Source organism: Danio aesculapii, chromosome 13, assembly GCF_903798145.1.
Source record: "Danio aesculapii chromosome 13, fDanAes4.1, whole genome shotgun sequence".
NCBI lineage: Eukaryota > Metazoa > Chordata > Actinopteri > Cypriniformes > Danionidae > Danio > Danio aesculapii.
The window spans coordinates 10057905-10071874 of record NC_079447.1 but is presented as its reverse complement, the minus strand read 5'-3'; the positions used below and the strand labels follow the sequence as shown (position 1 = coordinate 10071874).

The window sequence follows — 13970 nt, the reverse complement described above, 5'->3', positions numbered from 1 at the left end:
TCCACAGGCGGGACTCCTCCACTGCGCTCTTCTGCCAGCGCTACAGTGTTTGTGAACCTCCTCGACCTGAATGACAACGACCCTGCCTTTCTCAACCTCCCGTTTGTCGCTGAGGTGCCGGAGGGGCTTCCTATTGGATCATCTGTGTTTAGGGTGAGCATTTGATTGGCTGAAGTTGGTGCATGGACCGATGATATGTTTAATAATGCAGGAGCAGAATAGGCCCATTTCCTGATATACAGTTGAAGTCAGAATGAATTATTAGCCCTCCTGTTCAATTTGAATTCTTTTACATTTCTTTCCTCATTTATGTTTAAGGGAGAAAAGATTTAGAAGACATAATAGTTTTAATAACTCAATTCTAATAACTAAATTTTTTTATATTTGTCGTTATGACAGTACATAATATTTTGCGAGATATTTTTCAAGATACTAGTATTCAGATTGAAGTGCAATTTAAAGGCTTAACTAGGTTAATTAGGTTAATTATTCATTCATTCGTTCATTCATTCATTCATTTTATTTTCAGCTTAGTCCCTTTATTAATCTGAGGTAGCCACAGCGGAATGAACCGCCAACTTATCCAGCATGTTTTTACGCAGCGGATGCCCTTCCAGCCACAAACCATCTCTGGGAAACATCCACACACACTCATTCACACTCATACACTACGGACAATTTAGCCTACCCAATTCACCTAAAGCGCATGTCTTTGTACTTTGGGGGAAACCGGAGCACCCAGAGGAAACCCACGCGAACGTAGGGAGAACATGCAAACTTCACACAGAAACGCCAACTGACCCAGCTGAGGCTCGAACCAGCAGCCACTGCGTTGCCTAATTAGGTTAATTAAGTTAAAGTAATTAAACAAGTTATTGTATAACAGTGGTTTGTTCTGTAGAAATCGAAAAAAATAGCTTAAAATTGCTTAAGCGTTCTAATAATATTGACATTAAAAATTATAAACTATTATTATATGTACATATTAATATTTCTTTTATAGGAAATGCAGTGAAAATGTCATTAATTTGATCATTATCCCTTGAGAAATATTTGAAAAAGAATAAATATTGCACAAGAGGGCTATTAAAGTTGCCCTTAACAATATATTTTATATTCAGACCACACAAAAATACAACAGACTGATCATCACCACACTATGGAACGCAATAGATTTGACAATTAAGTATGAAAGCATTATTAATAATCTAAAGTATTATCTTGTATTATAAATAAATAAAAACCTTGCTCATGATTTCAATGTAACAATAATCACTGTGTTATACTACTAAACTATTTTGGTGATACTAATAAACACCAAAACAGCATATAAGATTTGCACATTAGAACTAAAGACTGGAGTAATTATGAAATAGCACAGGAATAATTTACCTTTAAATATTCAAATCAAAAGACAATAACATTTAACACATAAATTCAGTCTTCAGAGAGATTCAAAAACATTAAAGAAATTCTGAATAAAATGTTGCTTTTTTTCTTTAATTTAAATGTGTAGTGTGATTATAAACAGATGAGAAGTATCAGAATATATATATGAAGAGAGATGCAAAAACCTCTAAGTGCTGTCTGAAATTTCCATTTTTTCCATTTTTCTCAGCCTCCTTTGTTAATGTTGTGTTATTTCACTTTAAAAAACATGAAAATTACTTATCCTTTGCTGTAAAAGTGAAGTAACTGAACTTAAACAGGAGCCTGATAAAAATGTTAAAGTCAGAATTATTAGCCCCCCTTTGAATATTTTTTTCTTTTTTAAATATTTCCCAAATTATGTTTAACAGAGCAAGGACATTCTCACAGTATGTCTGATAATGTTTTTTCTTCTGGAGAAAGTCTTATTTTTTTTTATTTCAGATAGAATAAAAGCAGTTTTGAATTTTTTAAAAAACATTTTAAGGTCAAAATTATTAGCCCCTTTAAGCTATATTTTTTCAATTGTCTACAGAACAAACCATCGTTATACAATAACTTGTCTAATTACCCTAACCTGCCTAGTTAACCTAATCAACATAGTTAAGCCTTTAAATGTCACTTTAAGCTGTCTTGAAAAATATCTAGTCAAATATTATTTACTGTCATCATGGCAAAGATATATATATGTACATTTTCTAACAAAAAACAAAACTTCTTCATTATATTAATTAATTATTTAATTTAAATTATTTAATTTAAATTATTTAATTTAAATTAATTAAATTATATATACATATATATATATATATATATATATATATATATATATATATATATATATATATATACATATATATATAATTAATTCATTTATTTTTTTTCATTTCTTGCATTCAGATTTTACTTCATTATAAAAATATGAAGTGTCTAGTACCACTTCTGGATTGATTGACTTTCTATTACTATGTTGAATAGTGCAGAAGTAATTTCTCAACTCTATAAAATACTGAAAAAGTTTTGTTTTTTGTTAGAAAATGTACACTTATAAATATGAAACTTAATTTTAAAATAGATGGATTAATAACAACTGTCATTACTCACAAAATCAAAATTAAAATATATGAAAACTACATTTTCAAACTGCTAATTATAAATGAAACTGTTTTTTTTCTCTTTGATAAACACAGAAGCATCATTCATTCATTTATTCATTCTCATTCGGCTTAGTCCCTTTATTCATCAGGGGTCACCACAGCGGAATGAACCGCCAACTTATCCAGCATATGTTTTACACAGCGGATGCCCTTCCAGCTGCAACCCAGTTCTGGGAAACATCCATACACATTCAATCACACACATACACTACGGCCAATATAGTTTATTCAATTCACCTATAGTGCATGTCTTTGGACTGTGGGGGAAACCGGAGCACCTGGAGGAAACCCACACCAACACAGGGAGAATATGCAAACTCCACACAGAAATGCCAACTGGCCCAACTGTGACTCAATCCTGGGACCTTCTTGCTGTGAGGTGACAGTGCTAACTGAGCCACAAGTGTTGCAGATGCCCAGAAGCATCGTTCTATAGATTTTTAACATATCTACAGTGTCAAAAGAATTCCAATCGAGCACAGCGTATTACCCAGATGAATTTAAGGTGACAACACAGTTGGCTTATTGTTTTACTGCAGTGCAAGTGGGAAAATTAGGGGGGGGGGGGGGGGGGGGTAGCTTGGTAATTTCCAAAAATATCATATACAGTATGTTATTAAACTATTACAATTATTATCCATAACCTACAGAAGATTAAAAAAAAGTATTTAATAGTTACATAAAAAACAACATGCACATAAAAAACATCAGCCATTAATTAATTTTTCCATTGGATTGCGACCCCTTGGGTTATTATTAACAACACAGCAGTAGGATTAGTAGCAGCAGATTGATTTTACAACACAATGTTAAACTTTGACACCTTTACGGCACTCACACAATAAAAATAAAGGCCATGGCTGAACATAGAGGATGATCTCCAAGTGGAGGTCTCCAAAGTTAAACAAAGAATTGTGCTGTAAACATTGTGCCAACCATTCTCATAAAGTGAGATTAATATTAAATAGACTGAATAATGGCTATTAAAAAATTATATGGACGTTAGACTGTTGCAATTATTTTGTGTTGTCAAAATGCTTGTGTTTATATAGTTCCTATTGGTGTGAGTCGTTGTGTGGAATGTTTGTTTGTTTATAACCACCTCTGAGGATAGTGAGGGTCACTAGTCACTGAAATTGTTATTTTAGGGCTGAAAATTTTGGAAACCCCTGTTTTACTGTACCTGTAATAGCATGCTGTGCGCTGATGCCCTCTGCTGGTTTCCTCCCTCAGGTGCAAGTGCAGGACCCCGACGAAGCAGCCAATGGTGCTGTAACAATGGCCCTTCAGATGGGGATGCCGAGGCTGGACTTCAGACTCAACATCACCACAGGAATCCTGGTGTCCACAGTAGTGCTGGACCGAGAGCAGATTGGCCAGTATTATCTGCGGATCATTGCGTATGACGCAGGCCAGTTTCCACGCACGTCCACAAGCACTCTCACTATCACAGGTAAACACTGCATGATCATGGCCCACACGTGTTTACATGCAAATGCTGAATAATCGCAATGTTTCCCGCTCTTTCTGTGTGCAGTTTTGGACGTGAATGATGAGACGCCCACTTTCTTCCCCAGTGTTTATAACGTGTCTCTGGAGGAGAGCGTACCCCGTGATTATCTGGTGGTCAGACTCAACTGCACGGATAATGACGCGGGTCTTAACGCAGAGCTCAGCTATTTTATCACAGGTCAGATTTCAGGAGGTCACAGGTTGATTCTGTAAATGGGTTTTTGCTGACAGAGCAACACTTTGCAATTTTGGCATGGGACTCACAGTGAACAGATGTGTCCAAAATCTACACCCAAAAAATTACTTTGCTCCTTGTTCAAGCTACTTATTTACAATGAGTTGCTGAAACAACACAATTCTTAAGTTGTTTTTGAGACAACCTAAATGTTTTATGTTGAATCCACTTAAATATATAAAACAATAGTGTTAACTTAATTGATTTGTGTTGGGAAGGGCATCTGCTGCGTAAAACATATGCTGGATAAGTTGGCGGTTCATTCCGTTGTGGTGACCCCAGATTAATAAAGAGGCTAAGCCGAAAAGAAAATGAATGAATGATTTGTGTTGGGACAACATGAAGGAATAAGTTATGCACGGTGGTGTGTGACGTACAGTATTTCCGGTGAAATCTGAGGCCGCTGGCTTACCTCCGCTGATCATACAGTACTGTGCTACAACAGGAACACTACCCATGTAGCAATGAATTCTGGCCCAGATTTGGCATGAAGCTACTGTAGCACTGCAGGCATTCATCCAGCACTAGCATACTGCATATTGGCCGTAGTTTGGCAGAGGTGGCACTGTCTTTAAGGCTGCAGACAAGGCTTGGGTCAGATGTAGAATGTGGCCCAGATGTTAGACATTAATATGTGGGCCATGTAAGTTTGGCCTATCTTGACCATCATTTAAATTATTTTTGAGTAAAGAAAAAAATTCTACCAATCCGGTCGCTTCAAGAAAATGCATGTCCATAGCGCACCTCAAGCACAATGCTTTGTGGGCTTATTAATTTCATTGCACTGGTGACACACCAACATATCTTGCCCAGTTAAGGCCCAGTTAAGGCTGATTTATACTTCTGCGTCAAGCGCACGCGTATGCTATGGCACAGCCTACTCGTGGCTGCATAGCCCTCGATGCTGACGCGCACCTCAGAAAAAAATGTAACTACACGTTGCAACGATGCATAGCGTAAACTCTGTGATTGGTTGGTTTGGTAGCGCTGACGAGTGTGTGCGGAGGTGAGAGCCGCGCGAGCCCGATGCAGCAAGTGTTTACAAGTGTGGAGTCCCGTGAAGGAGCTCGAGATGGAGACTAAATGAGCGAGTTTAAGCCACTTGTACATTTAAGGTAGCGTTCAGAAAAAACAAAAAACCCACGAAGAAACACGACACAGAGGAACATAAACACCTACTGCCAGCTAGCATTTCTGAAGTGTTATTGCAGACCAACACACACAGTGCGCAGAACTATAAATGCACGGCTACGCGCATTGCATGCACCGTGGGTCACGCCGATCACTTGATGCAGAAGTATAAACCATGAATTATGGGTTATTAACTTGGCTGAGACTTGGCCCAAAGATGGTCCATGTTTGGCCCATTGTCTGGAAGCCAGACTTGGTCCTGTCATGTACCAAAAATCACTGCAACATGTGGGCCAAGCAAAAGCTGATTGTGTGAGCCAGAAAAATTTTGCTATGTGGGTGCTGACAAAAGCATCTAACGTCACGGATAGTTGTGTTAGTGCTTTATGCCGTTATAGCCCACTTACAGGGCATTCGGTAAGAATTCATAGCGCTTCACTTTTTCCACATTTTGTTATGTTACAACCTTTTTGCAAAATGAATTAAATTCATTTATTTCCTCAAACTTCTACACACAATACCCTATAATGACAATGTGAAAAGAGTTTTTTTTTAATTGTTGCAAGACAAAAGAATCGTCTATAGACCTCCGAGACAGGATTGTCTCGAGGCACAAGGCTGGGGAAAGTTACAGAAAAATTTCTGCTGCTCTGAAAGTTCCAATGAGCACAGTGGCCTCCATCATCTGTAAGTGGAAGATGATTGGAACCACCAGGACTCTTCCTAGAGCTGGCCGACCATCTAAGCTGAGTGATCGGGACAGATGGGCCTTAGTCAGGGAGGTGATCAATAATCTGATGATCACTCTGTCTGAGCTCCGGCATTCTTCTGTGGAGAGAGGAGAACCTTACAGAAGGACAACCATCTGTGCAGCAATCCACCAATCAGGCCTGTATAGTAGAGTGGCCTGACAGAAGCCACTCCCCGCCTGGAATTTGCCAAAAGGCATCTGAAGGACTCTCAGACCATAAGAAACACAATTCACTGGTCTGATGAGACTAAAATTGAGCTCTTTGGAGTGAATGCCAGGCGTTACGTTTGGAGAAAACCAGGCACCGCTCATCACCAGGCTAATACCATCCCTACAGTGAAGCATGGTGGGGGCAGCATCATGCTGTGGGGATGTTTTTCAGCAGCAGGAACTGGAAGACTAGTCAGGATAGAGGGAAAGATGAATGCAGCAATGTACAGAGACATCCTGAATAAAAAACCTGCTTCACAGGTGACGGTTCATCTTGCCGCAGGACAATGACCCAAAGCACACCACTAAAATATCAATGGAGTGGCTTCACAACAACTTGGTGAATGTCCTTATGTGGCCCAGCCAGAGCCCAGATCTACAGTAAATCCTATTGAACATCTCTGGAGAGATCTGAAAATGGCTGTACACCATCGCTTCTCATCCAATCTGATAGAGCTTGAGAGGTACTGCAAGTAGGAATGAATTCCCAAAGACAAGTTCCCAAAGACAGGTGTGCCAAGCTTGTGGCATCATATTCAAAAAGAGTTGAGGCTGTAATTGCTGGCAAAGGTGCATCAACAAAGTATTGAGCAAAGGCTGTGAATACTTATGTACATGTGATTTTTCAGGTTTTGTTTTTTTTTTAATTTACAACAATTTCAAAAACTCTTTCACATTGTCATTATGAGGTATTGTGTGTAGAATTTGAGGGAATAAATGAATTATTCCATTTTGGAATAAGGCTGTAACATAAAAAATGTGAAAAAAGTGAAGCGCTATCAATACTTTCCGGATGCACTGTAAATAAACTTGCCTTGCCTATTTCAATAGCATTATATTAATATCTTTCAGATTAAAATATATATATATATAATCATAATTTTATCAAACATTTGTATATATGCTTATTTATGAAAATAGTACCACATAATTATATAGAATTGAAATGTAAGAATTGTATTCTTATGGAAAGGCATTGTCATTGGAAAGGCATTGTTTGAGTGATAGCTGAGCTGAACTTGTGTTTTTTGTGCTCCAATAGCAGGGAACCAGGATGGAAAGTTTAGTGTGGGGTTCAGGACCGGTGTGGTGCGAACTGTGGTGAGCCTGGACCGCGAAACTCAGGCCTCGTACAGGCTAGTGATCGAAGCCATCGGTAAGTTTCCAATAGATGGTAAAACAAATGGTTATGCATGTGTTTGTGCACATGTGGTACAGTCTTTTGCAGCTTCCTCTCTGCATGTCATGGAGTTGAAAAAAGTTGTGGTTTCCTGTTTTGTCATGCAGCTTTCAGAAATACAGCGGCTGTTTTAATACCAGTTTAATCAGCTTCTGTGAAATATGCTGCTCATATTTTTAGTGATAAGAAATAATACCTCAGGTTCGTTATTATGCTTATTTAATGAACTTTTGATAATGACTGAAGCAGAAATCTTACAATATTTACAGTGTTTCACACACACAAAAAACTCTTACAAGTCAGTTTACATCAAAAAATGCATATATTTAAGGGATAGTTCATCCAAAAATGAAACTGTACTCACTATTTACTTACTCTCAAGTGAGTCCAAACTTTTAAGAGTGTATTTCTTATGTTGATAATAAAAGAAGATACTTTGAAGAAAGCTGAAAAACCTGTAACCATTGACTTTCTTCAATTGAAGTCGATGGTTACAGGTTTCCAACAGTTTTCAAAATATCTTTTTTTGTGTTCAGCATCAAAAATGAAGCTCAAAAAGTGATGGGTGAGTAAATGATGACAGAACAGGCCCGTAGCCAGCCTGGTGAAAAGGGGTGGTTCTGTTTTTGTTCTCAAAAAGTGGGCCTTTTTGCAGTTATTCGCTTCATTTTCTGTATAATTATGAGGTTTAAATACTGCATTTTAGTGACATTTTAAGCACTATTTTTTGCTGGATTAGCTTGTCGGATGGCCATCATAACCACACTTTTTGTTGTACCAAAAAACATTTTCTAAAGATTTAGAATAAAGAAATATGAATATTTTCATTTAGCCTACTGTCAAATATCAAACCGTCACCAAATTCTGACTGAGGAAAGTTGAACATGCCGGCCAACATTCAACGATCCTCAGTCAGAATTTGGTGACGCTGAATTTGGCACAGCATGACTCAGAACAGGAAGTCACGGCGTGCTAAATTCGGTGTCCCAAATTCTGTACCAACAGCCAACACATGATTCCGCTTGGTCTTAAAGCTTTTTTGATGGGTTATTTTCACAAGTCATTATGGCATAGCAGTCAAAATAGGCAGATATGGCAAAAGTACACACATCCTTTATTCTAGTAGAAGTACAGAGAAAAACAGATGTTTAAAACGGCCCAGGTAAAAGTTGAAGTACTGACTACACTTTTGTACTCAAGTAAAAGTAAAGAAGTACGGCTTGAAATATGTATTGAAGTAAAAAGTATTCATTACCACTACCTGTTTTAGTTCACAGTGGTAACTACACTGCACATCATATGTCCATCTATACAAAATGACTTACATTTCAATTTGTTTTGTAAAGATTTTGTTGTAAATTTTCAGCAATAGCCAAGTAAGCAGCCAAACAACATCGCTCTACAATATTGTCCAACAACACTGTTCAAAAAGTTGCCCTGTGCATCATCACCTGGACACAAGACTGAAATATATGGCTGTTAAGAACAATGTAATTCTGTAGGCCTATATTTTTCTAAATAATAAACGTTTTCAATTTAACACTTCCTTTTGTTCAAAACATATTTCAGGTATTTTTTTCTTTTGATAAAATAAACAAAATCAAATGTATTTGACTTCAAAATATTTTTTGCTTTATGCGAAAGCTGCTTCATTTTCTTCAAACACTCAAGCAGCTCATATAATTTAACTATTTGTTTTTTTTGTTTTGTGTGTTTGTTTTCGGAGTATTGTGTATATGGCATTCAACAGATAAAGTTATTAATGCTGTTAATACATTTTTGCATCATCTTTTTTCCACATGATAAGTTCCTAATGCTTTGCGTTATATTTTTATTCATAAATCACCCAGTATAATTACTTTTGATGTTCCAAAATATTTATTCAACAACAATCTATCTTACAAATTTAAATAAAGGCTGCAGTGTATATACAGGGTAAAATTATACACCAGTATAAATTCTGAAGAGCTTTTAAGAAATGTGAACTTGTTGGAAACAAAGGAGATAAATGCATAACGTATTCATGAAGTATTTAATTGCTTTAGTACTAACTGTACATAAGTTGACAAAATAAACACATGATTGCTATTTTTTTCGCGGTATTAAATTGAATGATCAGAGTAGTGCAGTACACCTTGCTCGAAAGTGGACAAAAGGCTTTACCCCATTTAAAAGCCAGATTTAAACATCAACGCGTCTCTTGTTTACCTGTTATCCGATTGACCAAAACGTATGACTTCAGTCATGTTTACATCGCAGACTTCCTCTGTCTCATCCACATTAGCCATTCTTGCCATTCCCATGTGGTAAGCTTAATAAACAAGCCTACTTAAATCAGCCGGTATGGTGCATGTTCAGAGGTTAAAAAAGCCTGCACTGCAACATGCAGACGCACAATGGCAAAAATAGATTGACTGAATCAAAAAGGTGTTCAAATTGCGCCATGACAAGAAATAATATAGATCGTGCCACCTGAAAACGAAAGTAATGAGCACGATTTAAAAATGTAAAGAGTAGAAAGTACAAATATTTGTGTTCAAATGTAAGGAGTAAAAGTTCATTCATTCATTCATTTTCTTTTCTGCTTAGTCCCTTTATTAATCCGGGGTCGCCACAGCGGAATGAACCGCCAACTTATCCAGCACGTTTTTATGCAGCGGATGCCTTTCCAGACACAACCCATCTCTGGGAAACATCCATGCACACTCACTCACACTCATACACTACGGACAATTTAGCCTTCCCAATTCACCTGTACCGCATGTCTTTGGACTGTGGGGAAAACCGGAGCACCCGGAGGAAACCCACGCGAAGGTTGTCAGAAAAATAAATAGTGCAGTAAAGTACTGATATCAGAAAAATCGAATTAAGTACAGTAACGAAGTATTCTGTATAGGGCAAATGAGCTCACATATGGGACAAATTCTGGACCTTTGTCAGTGAGGGGGGGTGGGTCTTTTGAACTACCCAAACCACCCCCCAACCTGGAGACCTGGAAAATTCGTGGAATTTTGATATGTCATTTTCCAGGCCTGGAAATTTTTTTGAAAATCTGAAAAACCCTCAAATTTTTGGTAAAGTTACGGAAATTAGTTTAGCATATATCTGTATACATAAATATGGGTTATTTGTCTGCTCGTTTTCTGTCCATGGCCAAACACATGCTCTCACGTTATTAATGCTGTGTGAGCATTATTTAAACAAATTTAGATTAATTTAATTTAGATTAACTAAAAATTTGTTTAAACTGAATAGATCGTTGCATGTTTTAAGATATGCTGTAATATCTTTAAACGTGCATTGTTTTTCTTATTATTTACCACGTATACGTAAACATTACATAAAACATTTGGTCATGAAAATTTACTTGAAAGTCCTGGAAAAGTTACGGAAAATCATTGAATTTTAGTAGTAAGAATGTGTATGAACCCTGACTATATTAATTATAATGGCATTAGCAAGTTGCATTACCTTTAACTAGATTTTTTATTTGAACACATTGTACACTAATACCATGTTGTGGGCAAATTCTGCCAGTGTTTGTCTACTGTGTGTCTTTAAAATGCATCTCAGACCAGTTTTAGCACAGACATGTGATGTGCTGTTGCTTTGCCACAACTAGTGTTTATTTAAAGATGACTAGCATTACCAGGAAACACCAGAGACGATGTGAATCATACAGGCTGTGTTGTGTTTTATGTTTCTATCAGGGTTCCATTGTTTTGGAAAACTTGGAGATATCAAATATAATAAATCTTGGAATGCATAAGAAAATAAAGTAGAAATGATTCAACTATATACAGATGAAGTCAGAATTATTAGTCGCAGAATTATTAGATACTAGTATTCAGCTTAAAGTGACATTTAGGGTGCTTTCACACTAGCACTGTTGGTCCATACCCGGGTTCGTTTGACGTCAAAGTACAGTACATTTAGCTAGTGTGAACGTGTCTTCTGAACTCAGGTGCGCACCCTCGAACCGTACCAAGTCTGCCTGAAAGAGGGGTACGGTTCAACCGAGCTCTGGTACGGTTCACTTCTGGTATAAATGCAGTTGTACCAAATAACAGAAGTGAACCGCCGACTGTACAACAAACTATCTTTTCATAGCATTTATTTGTGTGTGTGTGTGTATATCACATGCTTTGACAAACGGGACTGAGCCAGGGCAAGCACAGTGATAATGTCTGCTTGTCTCCCCCAAAAACAGCTTCTGCAGACATTGCGTCATGTTCTGAATGTTTCTAATATTTTTGCGGCAGATAGACGCGAGTCGCTTTCTGTATGTCCAAAACCAAAAGATTTAGTAAAAGCAGAAGGACTGTGATGTGTGGAGGTCTTTTCATTTTGGCGCTTCACTTTCATGGCCGTCACCTAGCAACAGCTGTACACACAACAGCTAATCGTACCGGGTTCAGAAGGAAAAAAGACAGTGTGAACACAAACCAACCGAGAAGGTGGAAAGGGGGATAATCGAACTTGTGTACGGTCCAGTCAATTGAACCAAGTGTGAAAGCACTCTTAGGGGCCGTCCGAATGCGCATTTACGTTTAAAAGACGAGAGGCGTACCTCACTGTCTTTTTTGTTGACAAGAAAAAAAGAAGCGGTGTGATTTATTTATTTATTTATTTTTTTTTTTATGTCGCTAGGCAATTATTAATATTAATATAATTTTAATAATTAAATAGTTAGTGAAAAAGTACAAAAGACTTAATTGAATTTAACTTCACTTGCTTTTGTTTAAAGTATATTAAAATATCTCAGGAATCGTAACCAATCCTTATGCAATTATCCTGATCAACTGAACACATTGAACTTTGTGTTGTGTTTTATTTTGGCTGAGGGTTTCATGTCTTAGCTGTTGTGGTTTTCCTGTAGATAACGGTCCAGCGGGCGGCCGAAGGACAGGCACAGCTACAGTCTATGTGGAGGTGCTGGATGTCAATGATAACAGGCCTATATTCCTCCAGAACAGCTATGAGACCAGCGTCCTGGAGAACATTCCCAGAGGAACTAGTATATTACAGGTACACTTCACTCTCATTTACCGCATAAAAAAACGTTCTCATTTTTCTTTCAGTCAACAGCAATAGAGCTATCATAGTATTGGCACATGGGACTATATTACAAGTGTTTTTATTTGATCATAAGAAGCATTATATTTGCTGCATCCCAATTCACATACTATCCATCCTAAATAGTATTCGAAAATAGGATTAGTGTGTTCCAAATCATAGTATGTTAAATAAGTCACCCCCATGGTCTACTGACAAAAGTCTTATCGTCGATCCCAGTTGTTAGAGCAACACTTGACTTCTTGTTGATCATTTGGAAAAGTGTCAGAAGGTCGATTTTTTTTGTCTTCTTTTTTTTCTTTTTTTTTTTCTATGAATTATCTGTTGAACTGCATCCCAATCATCACAAATACTGCAGAAGACATAATAAAACCCACATGGACACAAGATTCTCACAGACCTCAGTCAAGCTTTGTTAAGCGAAAATCCTGGTTTGGGGTTGCATTCATTATGGGGGCGTGCGAGAGATCTGAAGAGTGAATGGCAACATCAACAGCCTGAGTGTGAAAAGACATTTGTGCTGCCCATTACATTACAAACCACAGGGGAGGGCTAATTCTTCAGCAGGATAGCACTCCTTCTCAAATTTCAGCCTCCACATCAAAGTTCCTGAAAGCAAAGAAGGTCAAGGTGCTCCAGGATTGGCCAGCCCAGTCACCAGACATGAACATTATTGAGTGTGTTTGGGGTAAGATGGAGGAGGAGGCATTGAAGATGAAACCTAAGAATCTTGATCAACTCTGGAGTCCTGCAAGAAGGCTTTCTTTGCCATTCCAGATGACTTTATTAATATGTTATTTGAGTCATTGCAGAGATGTATGGATGCAGTCCTCCAAGCTCATGGGAGTCATTCACAATATTAATTCTTTTTCCTCTGCAGCATGACTTTATATTCTATACTGTACATTATTTCTGTTAAGTGACAAGACTTTTGTCTATGCAAAGTCAGACCTTACTGTCCTAATTAAATAATGAAAAATAAATTTAATTATATATAATTAAAAATATAAGCCACTTCTGATGCAAAATAATCAACTAGAAGTCAAGTTATTATTTGTTGTTCCTAAAACTTGGATAGGCAGCAAGACTTTTGTCAGGTAGTGTATGTTTGGATGAAATTTTAAGTGGGAATCCATGCGTACTCTAACTGATAATATTAACCATAAAGCATTGTGCACTGGACATGTTAACGAACCATAAAAATACACACTTATGGGATGTAAGACATGCAAATGTACACTAACAAAATATATTTTCGCTGCTTGTTCAAACTGCTTATTTAAAATGAGT

General features: G+C 37.3%; 1 protein-coding gene across 1 annotated transcript in view; it reads left to right on the top strand.

The window, feature by feature from the left end:
• Positions 1-13970, top strand: part of cdh23 (cadherin-related 23) — a 475220-nt gene that overhangs the window by 332733 nt on the left and 128517 nt on the right. Inside the window, exons 18-22 of the mRNA XM_056471434.1 lie at positions 8-153; positions 3819-4038; positions 4123-4275; positions 7467-7580; positions 12484-12632. Coding sequence (XP_056327409.1) covers positions 8-153; positions 3819-4038; positions 4123-4275; positions 7467-7580; positions 12484-12632 — 782 coding nt within the window. The remainder of the gene's footprint in view (positions 1-7; positions 154-3818; positions 4039-4122; positions 4276-7466; positions 7581-12483; positions 12633-13970) is intronic.